At 63.8% G+C, this 14,466-nt stretch overlaps 1 protein-coding gene across 2 annotated transcripts; it reads right to left on the minus strand.

Moving 5' to 3' along the window:
• Positions 1-95: 95 nt before the first annotated feature.
• LOC311152255 (cullin-9-like) lies at positions 96-14,204 on the minus strand. 2 transcript variants are annotated; one of them, XM_084203180.1, is made up of 29 exons: positions 13,624-14,204; positions 11,240-11,394; positions 10,353-10,871; positions 10,109-10,244; positions 9,715-9,905; positions 8,871-9,240; positions 8,457-8,658; positions 7,989-8,196; positions 7,698-7,891; positions 7,341-7,558; positions 6,965-7,196; positions 6,464-6,569; positions 5,934-6,161; positions 5,680-5,770; positions 5,441-5,612; positions 5,149-5,254; positions 4,899-4,994; positions 4,637-4,812; positions 4,054-4,187; positions 3,798-3,974; positions 3,466-3,581; positions 2,851-3,033; positions 2,438-2,595; positions 1,932-2,142; positions 1,669-1,834; positions 1,418-1,563; positions 1,157-1,274; positions 516-712; positions 96-434 (listed from the first exon to the last, which is right to left on the minus strand). In XM_084203180.1, the coding sequence occupies exons 1-29, from the start codon at positions 14,192-14,194 to the stop codon at positions 150-152; spliced, it is 5,862 nt and encodes a 1,953-aa protein (XP_084059306.1). In that variant the 5' UTR covers positions 14,195-14,204; the 3' UTR covers positions 96-149. The 2 variants fall into 2 exon arrangements, with proteins under 2 accessions (XP_084059306.1, XP_084059305.1); XM_084203179.1 differs by having other exon boundaries at positions 6,965-7,558.
• Positions 14,205-14,466: the final 262 nt, after the last annotated feature.

Below are 14,466 nucleotides of genomic sequence, written 5' to 3' on the forward strand. Positions count from 1 at the left end.
CACACCCCCAGCCATGGACCAGCTGAGCTCCCCAACAGACTACACAGTGGGACTGGGTGGAGCTTGGCTCATTTATTTAAATAAAACTCTCACGTGTTTAGGAAGAGAGAGACTGGATTCAACCTGAGTTCTCCCAGCCAGGTCCTCATCTACCTGAATGTGGAAAAAGTCTGTCTCCTTTCAGCAGAGGCCAGGCTTGCTGCTGTCTTGATCTCTACAGTATGGAAGGCAACCTGTGGCTGGACCTGAGAAGTGGGGAGCATTGTGGATTCAGCAGAGATGTATTCCAGGATGTGAGGCCTCCCCTCCTGCCGCCGGAGGTAGCCCTGGTTCAGCAGGTGCAGGATGCAGGACAGCACGTCCACGCTGTGGCAGCAGAAGCTCAGGAACTGCACCCCTGGGCCCAGCTCGCCCTTCTGACAGGCATCGATCACCTAGGGCAGCAAGGGAGCCCCACTGCAGTGGCTGCAGCCCCCAGGCAGCCCCTGTGCCCCCTGTGCCCCTGCACCCCCTACCCTGAACACCAGGTTGTCGATGTGCAGCTGCTTCTCCCCCTTGAGGATGCGGGTGATGAGGCAGCACAGGACGTTCCTCTTCCTTTCCAGGGCGCTCACCTCGGCCGTCTCTGTCCGCAGGTACCTCTGCTGGGGCAGCAGCCTCAGCTGGTGGCCGGAGCTCTGTGCCAGGGCTGCCTGGTTCAGCCGCAGTGCACCTGCAGCCAGCGCCCAACCCAGGCTCAGCCAAGCTTGAGCTGGGCCCTGAAGGAGCCCCAGGACGCACGTGGGCCTGGGGGACCCAAGCTGGGCCTCCTGTGGCTGCCTGCGCCGCTGGCCACCCCAGCCCTGTCCCCCACCTGTGGCCCCAAGCCACAGCCATGATGCACACAGCCCCTGGCCCAGCCTGAGCTCACACACAGACCAAGACCCACCCACCCACGCTGGCCCAGGCCCCGTGCATGGCCCCGAGCCCCACCCCACCCATCACCCCCAGCCCTACACTGGCCTCAGACCCCACCCTGGCACACACACCTGTGCCCTGAGCACCAACACGTGGACCCAGCCCCCTCACCAGCCCTACGAGCTCCTGCACCCCTAAGCCCAGCCTCCCCTCGGGGTTCAGGCCAGCCCTCCCCTGCGTGCCCCAGCCCCACACTCACCCCCTGGAGCGCAGCTCCCCACCAGGACTCCCTGGCCGTGGGTCAGCGGTGTCAGCGCGTGGTGCACCAGGTCAGCAGGGAGCCCCGTGGCCTGCAGCAGGGCCTCCACAGCCACCTCCTGCAGCACGGGGTGCCAGGGCAATGGCCAGGGCTCGCTGGCCACAGGCCCTGCCTAAGAACGGGTCCCGTGCCCCAAACACCGCTGGAGACCCCACCAGAAGCCCTGCCATTCCCCAGCCTCCCCCGTGGCTGCAGCCCTACCTGGGCGCTGTTGAAGCACAGCAGGATGTACATCTGCAGCGTGGACACGTGCAGAACGCAGTCTCCAAACTGCAGCTCGGCGTGGCCCAGCCACGTCCACTGCAGCCGACGGGGCTTCGTGCACTCCCAGCCCAGCTGGCTCTGGCCTGCCAGGGACAGTGTCAGGGACGGGGACCAGCCCTGCCAGGCACCACCACTTGTGCCTGAGCTGCCCTCCAGGGTCTGGGCACACCCCTGGCCACAGCACTCACTCTGTCGGCAGAAGGCAGCAAACTCATCCAGGGGGGAGCTCAGCAACGCTGGGAAAAACCTCCCAGGGTTATCCATGTAACAGAGCGGGGAAACAGGCCAGCAGCGCGGGGACAGGGCCAGCACCTTCACCTCTGGCACGTCTGCCACTGCAGCTGTTCCCAGCACCTGGGCACAGGGGCACGAGGGCAGCTCAAGTCAGGCTCCGGGATGCCACGAGAAAAGCCGGCGGCCCCCGGCCTCCCCACGGCCCCATCCCTCTCACCTCGTCCAGGCCCGTGTCCAGCTCCAGCAGCCGCTTGTCCTGCTCCTGCAGCTGGAAGAGGCAGAACTGCCGCTGGAGCTCCTCCGACTCGGCCAAGTTGCTCAGCATGTCTTGGGGAAAGCGGCTGGGGAAGCACAGCCCGATCTGCTCCACGATGCCTCCTTCCAGCCAAGATGGCCCTTGTGTCAGGAGCCGGTCCCCCAGGTAGTGCCTGCCGTGGCCGCCAGCTTCAGTCAGGGCTGGGCCCGAGCCCTGTGGCCATCAGCCACCCACCGGCAGACAGCCACAGGTCCCAGCCCGGCCTCACCCCACGGCACACGGGCCTGCAGCACACATGTGTCCCCTCCCTGTCCCCAGCAGGGAATGTGACTCCCCTCGGGTCCTCTGCACTCAATGATCCCGTAAAAGCAAAGCGGGAGCACCGCTGCCACAGCAGGCCAAGCTCCCCTGCACAGCAGGCCATGCTGCAGCAGGCCCCTGGCTCTGGGGAGACACAGCAGCCTCACCTGTAGAAGTGCTCAAAGGTGTGGGCAAACTCCAGGCCACTGAAGACGACGAAGGGCTCCAGGAACTGCTGCAGCCGCTCCAGAGGCCCCGTGCTGCCCGCAGCCCTGCGGAGCTCCTGGATCTGCACGTCAAGGTAGCGAGCAAACTGCTCACTCACCTGCAAGGGACAGGGCTGGCTGCAGAAAGGACTCACCGGATGCCCACAGGGCTGGGCTGGGGGAATGTCCCCGCAGGGAGCAGCCAGGAAACTCTGGCGCTGCCGGGCAGGGGTTGAGGGTGCCAGGGCAGGGCTCTGTGGCTCAGGGGAGAACAGGACACCACCCACCCAGAGCCTGCCCCAGTGCCATGGGCCAGGGCAGCTCCCCAGCCCCTGCCCAGGGCATGGCACCGGGGCCGCGCTCCCTCGACTCACGTGCAGGGCAGTCAGGAAGGAGAGCTGCAGCAAAGCCCCCGCAAAGCCCTGGCCCAGGGCCAGCACAAAGGCGGCCTGCTGCCCAAAGAGCTCCTCGGTGGCCCCGCGCAGGCGCTGGTACAGCCGGCAGTAGCGCTCCGCAAGGTCCGGCGCCTGCCCCGCCGCCTCCAGGAACCGCTGCACCTGCGGGAGCACCGCCAGGGCTGAGCCCCAGCAGGATGTGTCCCTCGGAACATCCCCGGGTCTGCCCTGCCAACACCGGCTGCCGGGCTCCCCGGGACTCGGGGCCCTGCTGCTGCTGCTGCGGGGCTGCCGAGGTGGGAGCGCAGCTCTGAGGGCTGGCCAGGGGCTGTGGGGGCACTACGGAGACACAGCAGCAGCCCAGCAGGAATAACAGCCTGACAGCAGAGCTGTCTCCTGGCCTGGCTGTCACTCGAGCCATGCCAGGGTGGCAAGCACAGCAGGGCTGTCCCCACACTGCTCCAGGCTCTGTGGAGGCCACATACAGCCCGGTGCCTTCCCCATGCTCCCAGGGCACTGCCAGACCCCACTCCCTGCTCCAACCACCCAGGGAAGGTCCCACACACCCCTCCCAGTCAGCCCTCCAAGCTCTACCTGCTGCTGCACCACACCACGCCAGCACTGCGAGATTCCCCACAGGCCTCTCGACTTCTCCACCACCACCTTTGCAGTCCTGGCCGGCACCTCCTTGTTCTTGCCCTCCTTCCCACCTGCCAAGAGTCAACCTCAGGCTCAGTGTGGCTCCCTGGGCAGGCCCCGCACACTGACCCCCACAGCAGGGCTGAGGGGACTTTGGGGAGGCACAGCTGCTGCTGGGGCATTCCCTGGCTCAGGAGCCTCTGTGCCATGGGATGCTCCCCAGAGGAGCCCCATGGCACAGCCTGGCACTCTGGAGCAGCCCCCGGGCAGGACAGCCCCTGGCTCACCAGCTGCTCTGGTCTCCTCTGGCTCGGGGCCGCCGGGGTCCACGTGCACCAGGAGCTGGGTCAGGCGCCGCACGCAGGAAACAAAGGCAGCCCTGCGTCCCGGGGCACGGCGGGGCAGCTCCACGCTCTCCAGGTACTCACTCAGCAGCCAGGCCAGCGCACTGACACCATCAGGGCCTGCGAGGCCAACCAGACTCAGAGCCGGGTGCCTCTGCCTGGGGCACGGCACCGCTGGGTCTCGGAGAGCGCAGGCTACCTGGGCTGGTGATGCTCTGCACCAAGGGGTTCACCAGGGCCTCCCAGAATGTCCTGCCCAGTGCCCGGGCTGCCTCGTCGTCGGGAAGGAAGCGGTTGGCAAAGCCCTGCTCGTGCTGCAGCGCCCGGTTCAGTCTGCAACGGCGAGCGGGCAGCGCTCGGTGCCAAGGGCTGGAGAACTCCCATGGGAAAGCAGAGCGCAATGGTGCCTCCCTGCTCTGCCCATTTGCCAAGGCACGATGGCTCGCTGGCCCCACTAGCCCCCAGCCAAATGGGGGCTGTGCAGTGCCTGTGGCCATGAGATCCTGCTGTGCCTGGCCAACCTCTGTCAGGATGTGCCAGCCCCTGGGGGGACCAGCATCCTGCTCTGGGGGGGTTAGCCCAGCTTAAACCCAGATGACCCCCAAGGTGGCCCAGGAAGGAAGGACCACTGGTGGCCAGGAAGGAGCAAGGGCCCCTTCCATCCAGGTGGCACAGCCAGCTGCTCCTTTCCCAGCCCTGCAGTCCCCTCACAGGCTGCCAGCCATGTCCCCCCGGGCCCTGGGACACCAGGGATGTGATGGCACGGCCAGGACACCACTCACTTGCCAAAGAGCTGCAGCAGCCGCCCCCGGTCTCGGCAGATCTCCTGGCTCCAGGCATGAGCCCGAGCAGTGCAGGAGAGGAACGTCCGCCGGCACAGCTGCTCCCTGAAGATGGGCCAGAAGGTGGGCTTGGGACCCAGCACCTCGATGCCACGCACACGTGTGTCAATGCCGCCCTAGGGGACAGTGGGACCCTCAGTGCCTCGGCTCGGCCCCGACGCCCCACAGTGCCCACTCCCAGGCCCAGCCCCTGCTCCCCTACCTGCTGGCACCGCTTCACCCGGATCTGGATGACGGGCCAGAAGCGGGTCATGTTCTCCAGCAGGATCACTCTGCTGTCCGAGGGCAGGATGGTCACCTGCAGGGAGGTGCTGAGCCCTCAGCGTGACAGGCAGCCCAAGGAGGCTCCCACAGCGCAGCTCCTGCCATTCCCACCTCCCCGGGCCTCCCACCACAGCCAGACCTGCACCGGGCACAGCAAGGAGCAGCCCGCCACTCCCACGGGGACTCACCGCATTGAGCTCTGTCCTGATGGCGGCAGGGCTGTCCCCGCCCAGCACCACCACCCGTGATGGCATATAGCTGGAGTCCTCGCTGGCCACCAGCATGCTCAGCTCCCTGCAGCACAGCAAACACGGGGCTGCCCAGCCATCCCCAGCCATTCCTGCCTCCCTGCCCCAGCCCTGGCGCCACCACGCCCCGCCGCCCACATCCCGCTGGCCCCAGGACAGAGGCACTGTGGCAGGGCCGGCACAGATCCCCAAAGCCCTTCTCCTCCACACAGCCCTGCCGGCCCAGTCCCACCTGATCACCACTCCACACTGCATGTGCACCGTGATGAAGTGGGAGCCGGTGCTGCCGTTCGACTCCCAGTAGGTCCTGGGGTTCCTGTCCATGAGTTTGCTGGCCTGGTGCGAGTTGGAAGAGACCTGCACCTTCTCCCAACACTTGTCCTCCTTCACCTCCATGCTGGAGCCTGTGGGTAGAGCACATGCAGCTTCCAGCCACCAAGCCTGGCGTCAGCTCCCCCTGCCTGCACTCACCTTGGCACAGGTTGTGCAGGAAGACATCAAAGAAGGGGATGCTGATGGGCTGCTGGCTCCGGCGGTGCTCCTCAATCTGTCCCAGCACCAGCTGTGGGGTGCGGCAAGGCTCTTACCAGGGGCCCCAGGTCCTCCTCCCCTCAGCCCCTGCAGGGCTGTGCCAGGCAGAGAGCACAAGGCCGTCCCTCAGCAGCAGGCACAGCCTGATGCCCCCAGACCCAAATCCCCAGGCAGCCGTGCCTCCCCAGGCCCACCTGGATGCAGCCAGCCAAGATGCTGCTCGTCAGCTTCTTGTAGAGGCTGGCGTACTTCTCACACTCCGTCACCAGCTCCAGCAGGGCTGGCGCCAACGACGGGACCGTGCTGTGCTTTTCCAGGGCTTTGGACAGAGCCTCGTGGGTGCCCACGTGGCACATCACCACCACACAGTCCTTGCTGGCACTGCCCAGGCGGTGCAGGAAGCCAACCACCTCCTGCAGCACCTACTGAGACACAGCCGTCAGCAGACGGGGCACTGCTGGCAACTCCCCGGGGCCTCCCAGCAGCCGGAGCTGCACCTCCATTCCCCTCATGCCAACCCCACCAGCACCCACCAGAGCCTGGCCAGGCACAGCCAGACTGGGCATGTGCCCACCAGGACACGGCCAGGACAGCCTCTCCCCACCTCTCCCAGCGCCTCGGACACCAGGCCAGGCTGCCATCAGCGGGGCCCTGCTTGCCCAGCCCGGCTGAGGCACAGCCAGCACAGCCACCCTGCCTGCCACGAGCCCCAGGGCCTCCTCACCTCCCAGCTGCTGCTGTGGGTGATCAGGAAGGACACGCAGGGCTCCACACACTCATGCCAGGGCAGCACATCCTCCTGGTAACCATCCAGGAACTTGTTCAGGATCCTGGGGGACCGAGGGGGCCTGCTCAGGCCGGGGCACAGGGACAGCAGTGCTACAGGCAGCCCTGCTTCACCTGCCCCACCTGGAAGGCACCTCTCAGGGACTGAGAACCGAGGCTCCCCTGCCACTTTGCACACCCCAGCAGAAATCAGGCATGTCTTCTGCTGCCCCTGCATGTCCCCACCAGCACCCAGGCACAGCTGCTGTGTCCCCACATGGCCCTGTGCCCCAAGACACACCAGCTGGCACCTGCCTACGTGCTGGGGTGGGCCTGCCCCCAGTGAAGAACACCCTCACCAGGACCCACAAACATGCACTGGGTCTCCCCACCACGACCCCCAGCATTCACACACCTCATGAGGGGGTCCCAGACCCGCCCTCAGTCACCCTGCACCCACCTGAGGATGCTCAGGCTCACGGCCTTCTCTGTCCCCAGCAGCTCCAAGCTGCGCAGCAACAGCCTGAAGCAGCTGTGGTCCTGCAGCAGCTGGGCCACCTGGCCAGAGGGAACGAGACCTTCGCTGCACAGCTGCCGCTCCAGGGCCACCACCACCTCCTTGGACAGGACGCCATCGTCCAGCCCACCCAGCAGCATCTGCACGCCCTTCGGGTCCAGCAGGACCTCTCTGCCTGCCATGACAAGGACACCTGAGCCCAGCCCAGGCGCTCCCTCGAGCGGCAGCAGCCCCTCAGGCTGCTCTGCCCCTCGGGCCAGGCAGCCCTGCCCGTGGCACCCGTGGGGCCGTGGCACGGGCAGGGGGGGCAGCACGGTACCTGCTGCCTCCGGGCCCAGGGGCAGCCCGTGCTCTGCCAGGCGATTGATGGCGCTGAGGGCCAGCACTGCCTGGGGGCAGCCGCTGCTCTGCCCGGCCCTCCAGCAGCTCTGCAGCACCGCCAGGAGATCGCAGCTCGCCAGCTGCTCCGCCAGGCCCCGGTGCCCATCCATCAGCATGTTCACCACCAGCAGGCCGTTCTGCACCCCTGAGGAGCCCCTGCAGGGACACAGCCGTGCCACTCTCCTCCCCCAGGCACAGACCCTCCCCTGCACCCACGAGCCACCTGCCCGCCCTGCCCGTCCTTCCCCCTGCAGATTCCCCCCGACCGCAGCCGCTCTCCACGCTCTGCCCCTACCCTGGGACCCTCTGCATGGTGCTCAGGGCAGCAGGGATGCTACTCAGCAGGCTGGCAGAGCCCTTGCTGGAGGCAGAGCCGATGCTGGCAAAGATCTCCCGCATCATCTGTGCGTCGCCGTGGTTCCAGGGCGAGCACTTCCCACCGGCACCTCCCGGCTCAGCGTCCGCAGCTCCCACCAGCACCTTCAGGGCCTGCGAGGACGAGAGCAGCGCACGGGGCAGCGGCTCCTCCACCCCGCCCGGGCAGCCCGCGCTGCCCTGCCCACCCCGCCGTGCCCCGGGCACTCACCGCCAGCCCGGCCTGCTGCACCAGGGCGGAGCAGCCGTGCTGCTGCATGCAGGCCAGCACGGCCCGCACGCCGCCCTCCGTGGCAAAGGGCACGCGCCACTCGTACCGGGCCAGCAGCACGGCCAGCAGCCGCAGCGTCACCGCCACCAGCGCCTTCTCTGCCACCTCCGTGCTCAGCAGCTCCACGGACACCTGCACCAGCTTCTCCCTGCATGGCACAGGACACCTCAGGCAGAGCCTCCTCGGGCCCTGACTGCCACCTCCTTCCTGCCCACGCTGCCGCTGGGACCGCCCTGCCAGCGAGCCTGCCTGGGACAAAGGGACACAAAATCCACCCTTCCTCTCGCACATACCACCCTCCACACTCCCACTGCCACCTCCCGCCCATCCAGCTCAGCACCGTCCCCCACCCTGCCCACAGGGCCCTCCCCAGGCAGCAGGAGGGGTGTGCAGCACCCCAGCACTCACCCAGCACTCCCAATGCCCAGCCCGCCCTGGGCTGTGCCAGCTTGCTGCTCCGACTTGGGCTCCTCCTCCAGCATCTCCAGGATGTGCTTGAGCCCAGCTAAGCGCAGCCCCACCGCTGAACTGCTGCTCTGGATCACGTCCACCACAGCTGCAACCTTGGCCGGCGAGCCGCTCTCACTCAGCCCCTTGGAGCTGCCCAGCGCTGGCCGGAGGGACGGAGCCGTCAGGGCAGCGCTGACACCTCCAGCAGCTCCCAGGGTGCCACACAGCCACACACCCAGCACCCATGGGCACCCCCACCTCAGCCAGCCCCGGCTGCGTGGTCCCCATGCCCTGCACAGAGCCTTCCCCTGTGGAGGCAGCAGTGCCACTGCCAGCACCGTGCCTGTGCCCCAGCGTGTGGCAGGACATTACCTTGGCTCTGCTCCTCTGTCACCTCTGGCAAGAACAGCCCTTCCCTCTCCAAGAGCTCGCTGAACAGCTGGGAATCCGACTTCACTACCACGCCGCGGCCTTGGGGCGGCCCTGGGGCTGCACAAAGCTCTCCCTCCGCTGCCTTGGCCGTCGTGTCTTCAGGGCCGGTGCTCCTGTCACCCTCTGAGGACACTGTGGGGCTCCCTCCGCCATCCTGCTCTGCTCCCCTCCCGAGGAAGTGTCTGGTGTAGACACGGGAGCCACGCAGGTCACGCAGAGAGCTGCCCTGGCACCGCTGCTCCAGGACCTGCAGCACCTTCTGGGCCAGCTCCGCAGGTACCGACAGCTGCATCAGGGCTTCTTCATCCACCTCCGACAGACACACCCATGGGGACAAGTTCATCTCGGGCTTGCCACGCACCCCACGCCCCTTGTGGCGGCCACTGGCACCACGGACAGAAAGGCTGCACCGCCAGAGGTGCCCAGGGCCACTCCTCACTGCCACCCTCCCCTGCCTGTCCCCAGCCCAACTCCCACCAGCCCACACCTCCCACCCGTGCTCACCACCCAACTGCAACTGGCACAACGACCCCACGGCCTTGCCTTGCCTGTCCAAACCTTGCTGGACAGTCACTCTTCAGTCAGGGGACACTGCCTTGCCTCTCATCTCCACTCACTGCTCTGCTGGGCCAAGCTCTCCAAGTTTTCACCATCCCCACTCACCCTCCCATTTCTGCTCCTCTCAGGCTGGCCCTGCACAGCTCACACTTGCCATCTCCTCTGGGCCTGCTCCATTCCCTAATGCTGCCCCTCCCATTTCCCTGCTGCAGGCACTGGCCCCTACCTGCTCTCCCTGGTGCTGCTGGATGAGACAGGTGATCTCTTTCTGCTCCTGTGCCTCCAGCTTCCTCACAAAGAAGAGCAGCTCCCACCACTCGGCACGGCTCAGGGTGTCTGCAGCCTTGGGCAGCCGCTGCCCCAGGTAAGGCAGGGAGTACAGCCCCCCCAAGGGCTTGCACAGGAATGGCTGTGGAACTGCAGGGGAGCAGAGCAAGGAAGGGCACTGACAGCTCTGCCAACTCCCCCATCCTCTGCTGCATATTCCTCATTCCCCAAGGAAAGAACTCATGCTGGGAAGAAGAGGTCCCCACCATACCATAGCTTGCTGGGAGAAATGAAGGTGACAGGAGGGCAGTGGGAGAGTTGGAACATGGGGAGGAGACCGATGGGCTGCTCACCTGCTCTCAGTCTGTGGTTTCGTGTCAGGGTGTTCACCTTCTCCTGGCCCTCCAGCTCCTTTTGCTCTGAAAGGCCAATGATCTCGACCATGTGCCAGTGAACCCAGTAGGTACAGCCCAGAGCTTGCCAGTACACCTGAGGAGGAGAGCCCAGCACACATCCAGCTGACTGAAGGCAAACCCAACCCCAGCATCCCCATGCAAGGCTGCACAGGAGAGCAGACAAGCCCCTTGGCAGCGATACCTGCACCGGGGGCATGCCGTCATTGCTGCGGCGGAAGTCGCCCTCGTCGCCGGCGCTGACCTGCTCGTAGTCCTCGAGCATGCGCACCCGCATGCCACTCACCAGCGTGGCCTGCACGTACTCCACGTAGCTGCTGCGGCTCGGGAAGGCCGAGCGGGTCTTGAAGGCCACGAGCTCCTTTGCGGGGGACATGGGGACTGCTTGGACAGCAGTGCTGGCTGGGGGCTTGTGCTGGAAGATGGAGCGGGCAGGGCGAGGCTGCAGGTCCCGCTGGGGCAGCGGCTCTGCCTTGTGCCTGTGGCTCCAGCCCATCACGTGCACCAGCTCCGAGATGAGGTTTGCCATGGCCATGCTGAACTCAAACTCCTGCTTCACACGGCTCCTCTCCTCAGGGACAGGGCTGGGCACAGCACAGCCCTGCTGCTCCTCTCCCTGCTCCACGCCGCTGCTCAGCTTGTCCAGGAGAGAAGTCACACACAGGTAGCGCTTCACCAGGACAAACAGCTGCTTCCCAGGGATCTGCAACAAGCACAGCTCTCACGCTCAGCCTGCAGAGCACCTCCAGCCCCCAGCTCTCTCTGAGACACCAGCTCATTCCCAGGCAGGCTCCCGTGAGAGCTCCGGACCAGCTGGCAGCAGCAGACACCTCTCAGCCCACCCTCCCCTCCCTGCTCGCACACCAGGCTCTCCAGGTGCCTCTGCACCAGCCCCAGCCTCTCACCAGGCCCAGGCCCTGTCCCAGCTCTCCCAACAGCCAGTCCTGCTCACCTGCTCGCCCTCAACTCCCCTCTTGTCCCGGACCAGGGTGCCAGCCCTGGCCCCCCGCTCCCACCCTCCTGGCCCCTCACACCCCCCAGGCCCAGGGCTGCTGGCGGCTCTGTCACCACCTGCGGCAGGTGAATCCCCTCGAAGGACATGCAGTGCTCTGCACAGGACGTGATCTCAGCAAAGAGCTCCAGCAAGGTGCAGCGACTGTCAAAGTCCATGTGCTGCTCAATGCCATCCTGCTGGCTCAGGGACAGCAGGACATAGGCCCAGATTCCTGCAACAACAACAAAAACTCTTCAGGCCCCACAAAGACAACCCACACCCCACCCTCTCTGCCAGACACAGAGCTGCAGGGAAGGAACAGCTTTGCTGCTCAGTGTCACCTGATCCACATTCTGTCCCTTCCTCTGGAGTGGCAACATTTTGCTCCACAGAGTATTTTTTCTACCCTAACACTGTGAGATTCTCACAAAGCAGCAACCCCAAATAACTGATTCCAGAACAGGGTCCCAGGGAAGAAAAGAAGTCAAGTTTTAACCTGAATCAGCCCCTCATCAGCCCCACTTCAGAGCTGCATGAACTCAGGCACTAGGACAGGGAAAGCCAGATCTCCTGTGGGATACACCACAACCAGCAACCTTCCAGCTCCACCCAAGTCTCAACAGGCCAAGCCATGGCAACTCCTCTGAAATGAGAGATCTGGGTGAGGACCAGCCTCTACCCACCAGAGTCGTGTCAAGCCCTTTGGCACTGGCCTTCATTGCAAGGCTACGTGGAAGGAGATTGTCTGTTCCTCTAAGTGTATCCAGTCAAGGACCTTACAACTGCAAAAAGTCAAAGTAAGAAGGAAGCCATAAAGAAGAACATAAACAATCACAAACCTGACTGACAAATGCTAATGGATGCAGTGAGGAGAAACAAATCTGGTCAGTCATAACAATTAGTAAGGACATCTGGACAACAATTAGTAAGGACATCTGGCATGTGAGAATGATTATTTTTCAGTAAGATTATCTGATTAATTGGAATTGGCAAGGAACACAAAAGGGCGTGCAGAGAAAGGGCTATAAAAGGTGCCAGCCATGTTTAAACCACAGCTGGTCAGTGTGTTTTTCTGACAGTCCTGTACGTGATTGACAGAGTTTGTCCTACTTTCTTATTGAATCTTTACTAAATCTGCCTCTACCCTGTGTGTGTGCTGCCAAGACCTCGTGCCAGCTGCTGGTGAGACCTGCACGAGTGGCATTTGGTACCACAAACTGGAGCCTTACTGGGGCTGTGGGAGCCCTGTGGAGCCAGTCAGGGGAGTGAGTGACAGTTGGAGGTGCCATCACTCTCTGGATCAAATCACAGATTTGAGCTTGGAATGCAAGTTATCAGGAAGACTGGTGCACAGCTGACCCAGATCAAATTACTCAGCTCTGATCAGGGCTATAGGAGTCCCTGGCCTGACGTGCCAGCTACTGGGGCAAGTGCAAGGGTCTCTCCAGTGCTAGTGCCTGGAGTTGGCAGGATCCTTGGTCATCAGCCACTGGGGAGAGTGTGTGTTCTGAAGAACAGCTGCTGGAAAGGAGGCAAGTGAGGAGTTCAGCACCAGCAGCTGAAGCAGGACTGCAGTGCCTGGGGCCAGTGGGAAACGGTGAGTGGCTGCATCTTTCCCAACCCTTCTGTGCATGTAACTTGTTAGCAACACTTCATGCTGGAATAGCAAGGAGGAGGTCCTGAGTCCAGACCAAGGTATGAGGTGGGTGGGGGCTAGTGCTGGAAGTCCCAAGGGATGTGTGAACGAGGACTGTGGAACAAGAGTGCTACAGGTTTACTAGCAAACATCAGGTTTAACAAACTGATGAGCAGGGGGATACTGCTGAGACTGGTAGAAGGGCTTGGATCCAGGCACAGGTGCAGCAGAGGGAGGCCATGCTGGTACCCAAGAGATCCATGAATGTGTGTGTACTTGTGACCTGGAAAATGCAGTGTGTGCTGGCAGGAGTGACCTTCTGTCTCTGCCAGACAAAGAGCAGGAGGGGACATGGCTGGCTTGTGTTTATGTGAGTGCTGTAAGTGTGTGCTGTCAGAGTCCTGCCTGTGTCTGTGCTCCAGGATGGGCAATCAGCTTTGCTATAGTTGAACCTGCAAATGGGAAAGTAGCAGCTGCAGCTCCCAGCTTGAGAAACTCCAGATTCCCCAGGCTGGGCTCCAGCAGTGTAGCAGGAGAGGTGCTGGGGCTGCTAGAGAAGACAGCTACCCTTTCTATTCCTTCACACTCCTAAGAGTTAATCAGCATCCCAGCTCAGAAACCTAGCAGGGGAAAGAGTTTCTAACTCTAAGAGCAGTCCAGACAACTGCAACCATAGAAGTCCAGAAGGTCCTGACTGCTTCTTCCCCTTTTGCCAAGAAGCCCCGAGACATGCTGCTTCCCAGGCATCTCACCCTCCCGAAGGCCTGGCACCCCCAGCTGCCCAGCAAGCCCTCCTCAGTGGCACCGAGCAGGAGCAGCCCCCACCTGCGTCGTGCGCCCCCAGAGCGCGCAGCATCTCGCCGGCACCGCGGCGGATCTGCCGCTCCCTGTGGCACAGCATGGCCGTCAGCAGCTCCGGGGCTCCCGCCTCCCTGAAGGCGCCCGCCAGGGAGCCGATGCTGGCGTAGGCGCCCAGCACGCGCACCGTGCTCAGGATGGAGCACTCGGGGGTCCCGGCCTCGGCCACCTGGCGCCCGGCTCGCCGCACCAAGCTCCTGACATCGGCCTTCATCTCCAGCAGCGAGGCTTCGTCCAGCGGCGCTTCGTCCGGCGGGACGTCCACGGACGACGGCCGCGTCTGGCCCAGCAGCGCCGGGCAGCTGGCGCAGACCTCTTCTGCAGACATCCACAGGGAGATGTTCTCTGCCTTGCTGTCTCCGGAGCAGGCACTGCTGCCTCCCGCTGCCCTCTCTTCCGAGCTGACAACGCTCCACCGCACCAGGTATTCCGGCCGGTCGTCGTGGCCTCGCCGCTGCCGGAGCAGCTTCTCTGGGTGGGCCTGCAGCTTGGGCCCCAGCTGCACCAGCAGGGTGCCATTGTGCTTCTCATTCACCATGGCAGCAGCTGTGTCTGCAGAGACAGAGGGGAAGCAGGAGCTGGGGAGAGGTGGCTGAGGCATGCTATGGCTAGAGATCTGTGCTCTTGTGTGTCACAGTGCTGGTGATATGGCAATGCAGACATTAAAATGTGCTTTTGTACCAGCTGTACTCTCGGACAGGGCTGTACAACCCTAACATAGCAAGTATGAGATATGGCTCACTCCTTGGAAAGCCGTATATATGGAGTTACAAGATAACAGGGCAAAACACAGTGATTTCTGGACGGTCA

This window comes from Fringilla coelebs (assembly GCF_963513975.1).
Source record: "Fringilla coelebs genome assembly, chromosome: 3".
In the NCBI taxonomy this organism is placed as follows: domain Eukaryota; kingdom Metazoa; phylum Chordata; class Aves; order Passeriformes; family Fringillidae; genus Fringilla; species Fringilla coelebs.

Excerpts from the sequence above, each read along its gene's own strand:
- LOC311152255 (XM_084203179.1), bottom strand. The coding sequence starts at position 14,194 with ATGGTGAATGAGAAGCACAATGGCACCCTGCTGGTGCAGCTGGGGCCC. Across the intron at positions 11,395-13,623 it reads TCTGGGGGCGCACGACGCAG|GAATCTGGGCCTATGTCCTG; the intron begins GTGGGGGCTGCT and ends TTGTTGTTGCAG. Across the intron at positions 3,975-4,053 it reads GCAGAGCATCACCAGCCCAG|GCCCTGATGGTGTCAGTGCG; the intron begins GTAGCCTGCGCT and ends TTGGCCTCGCAG.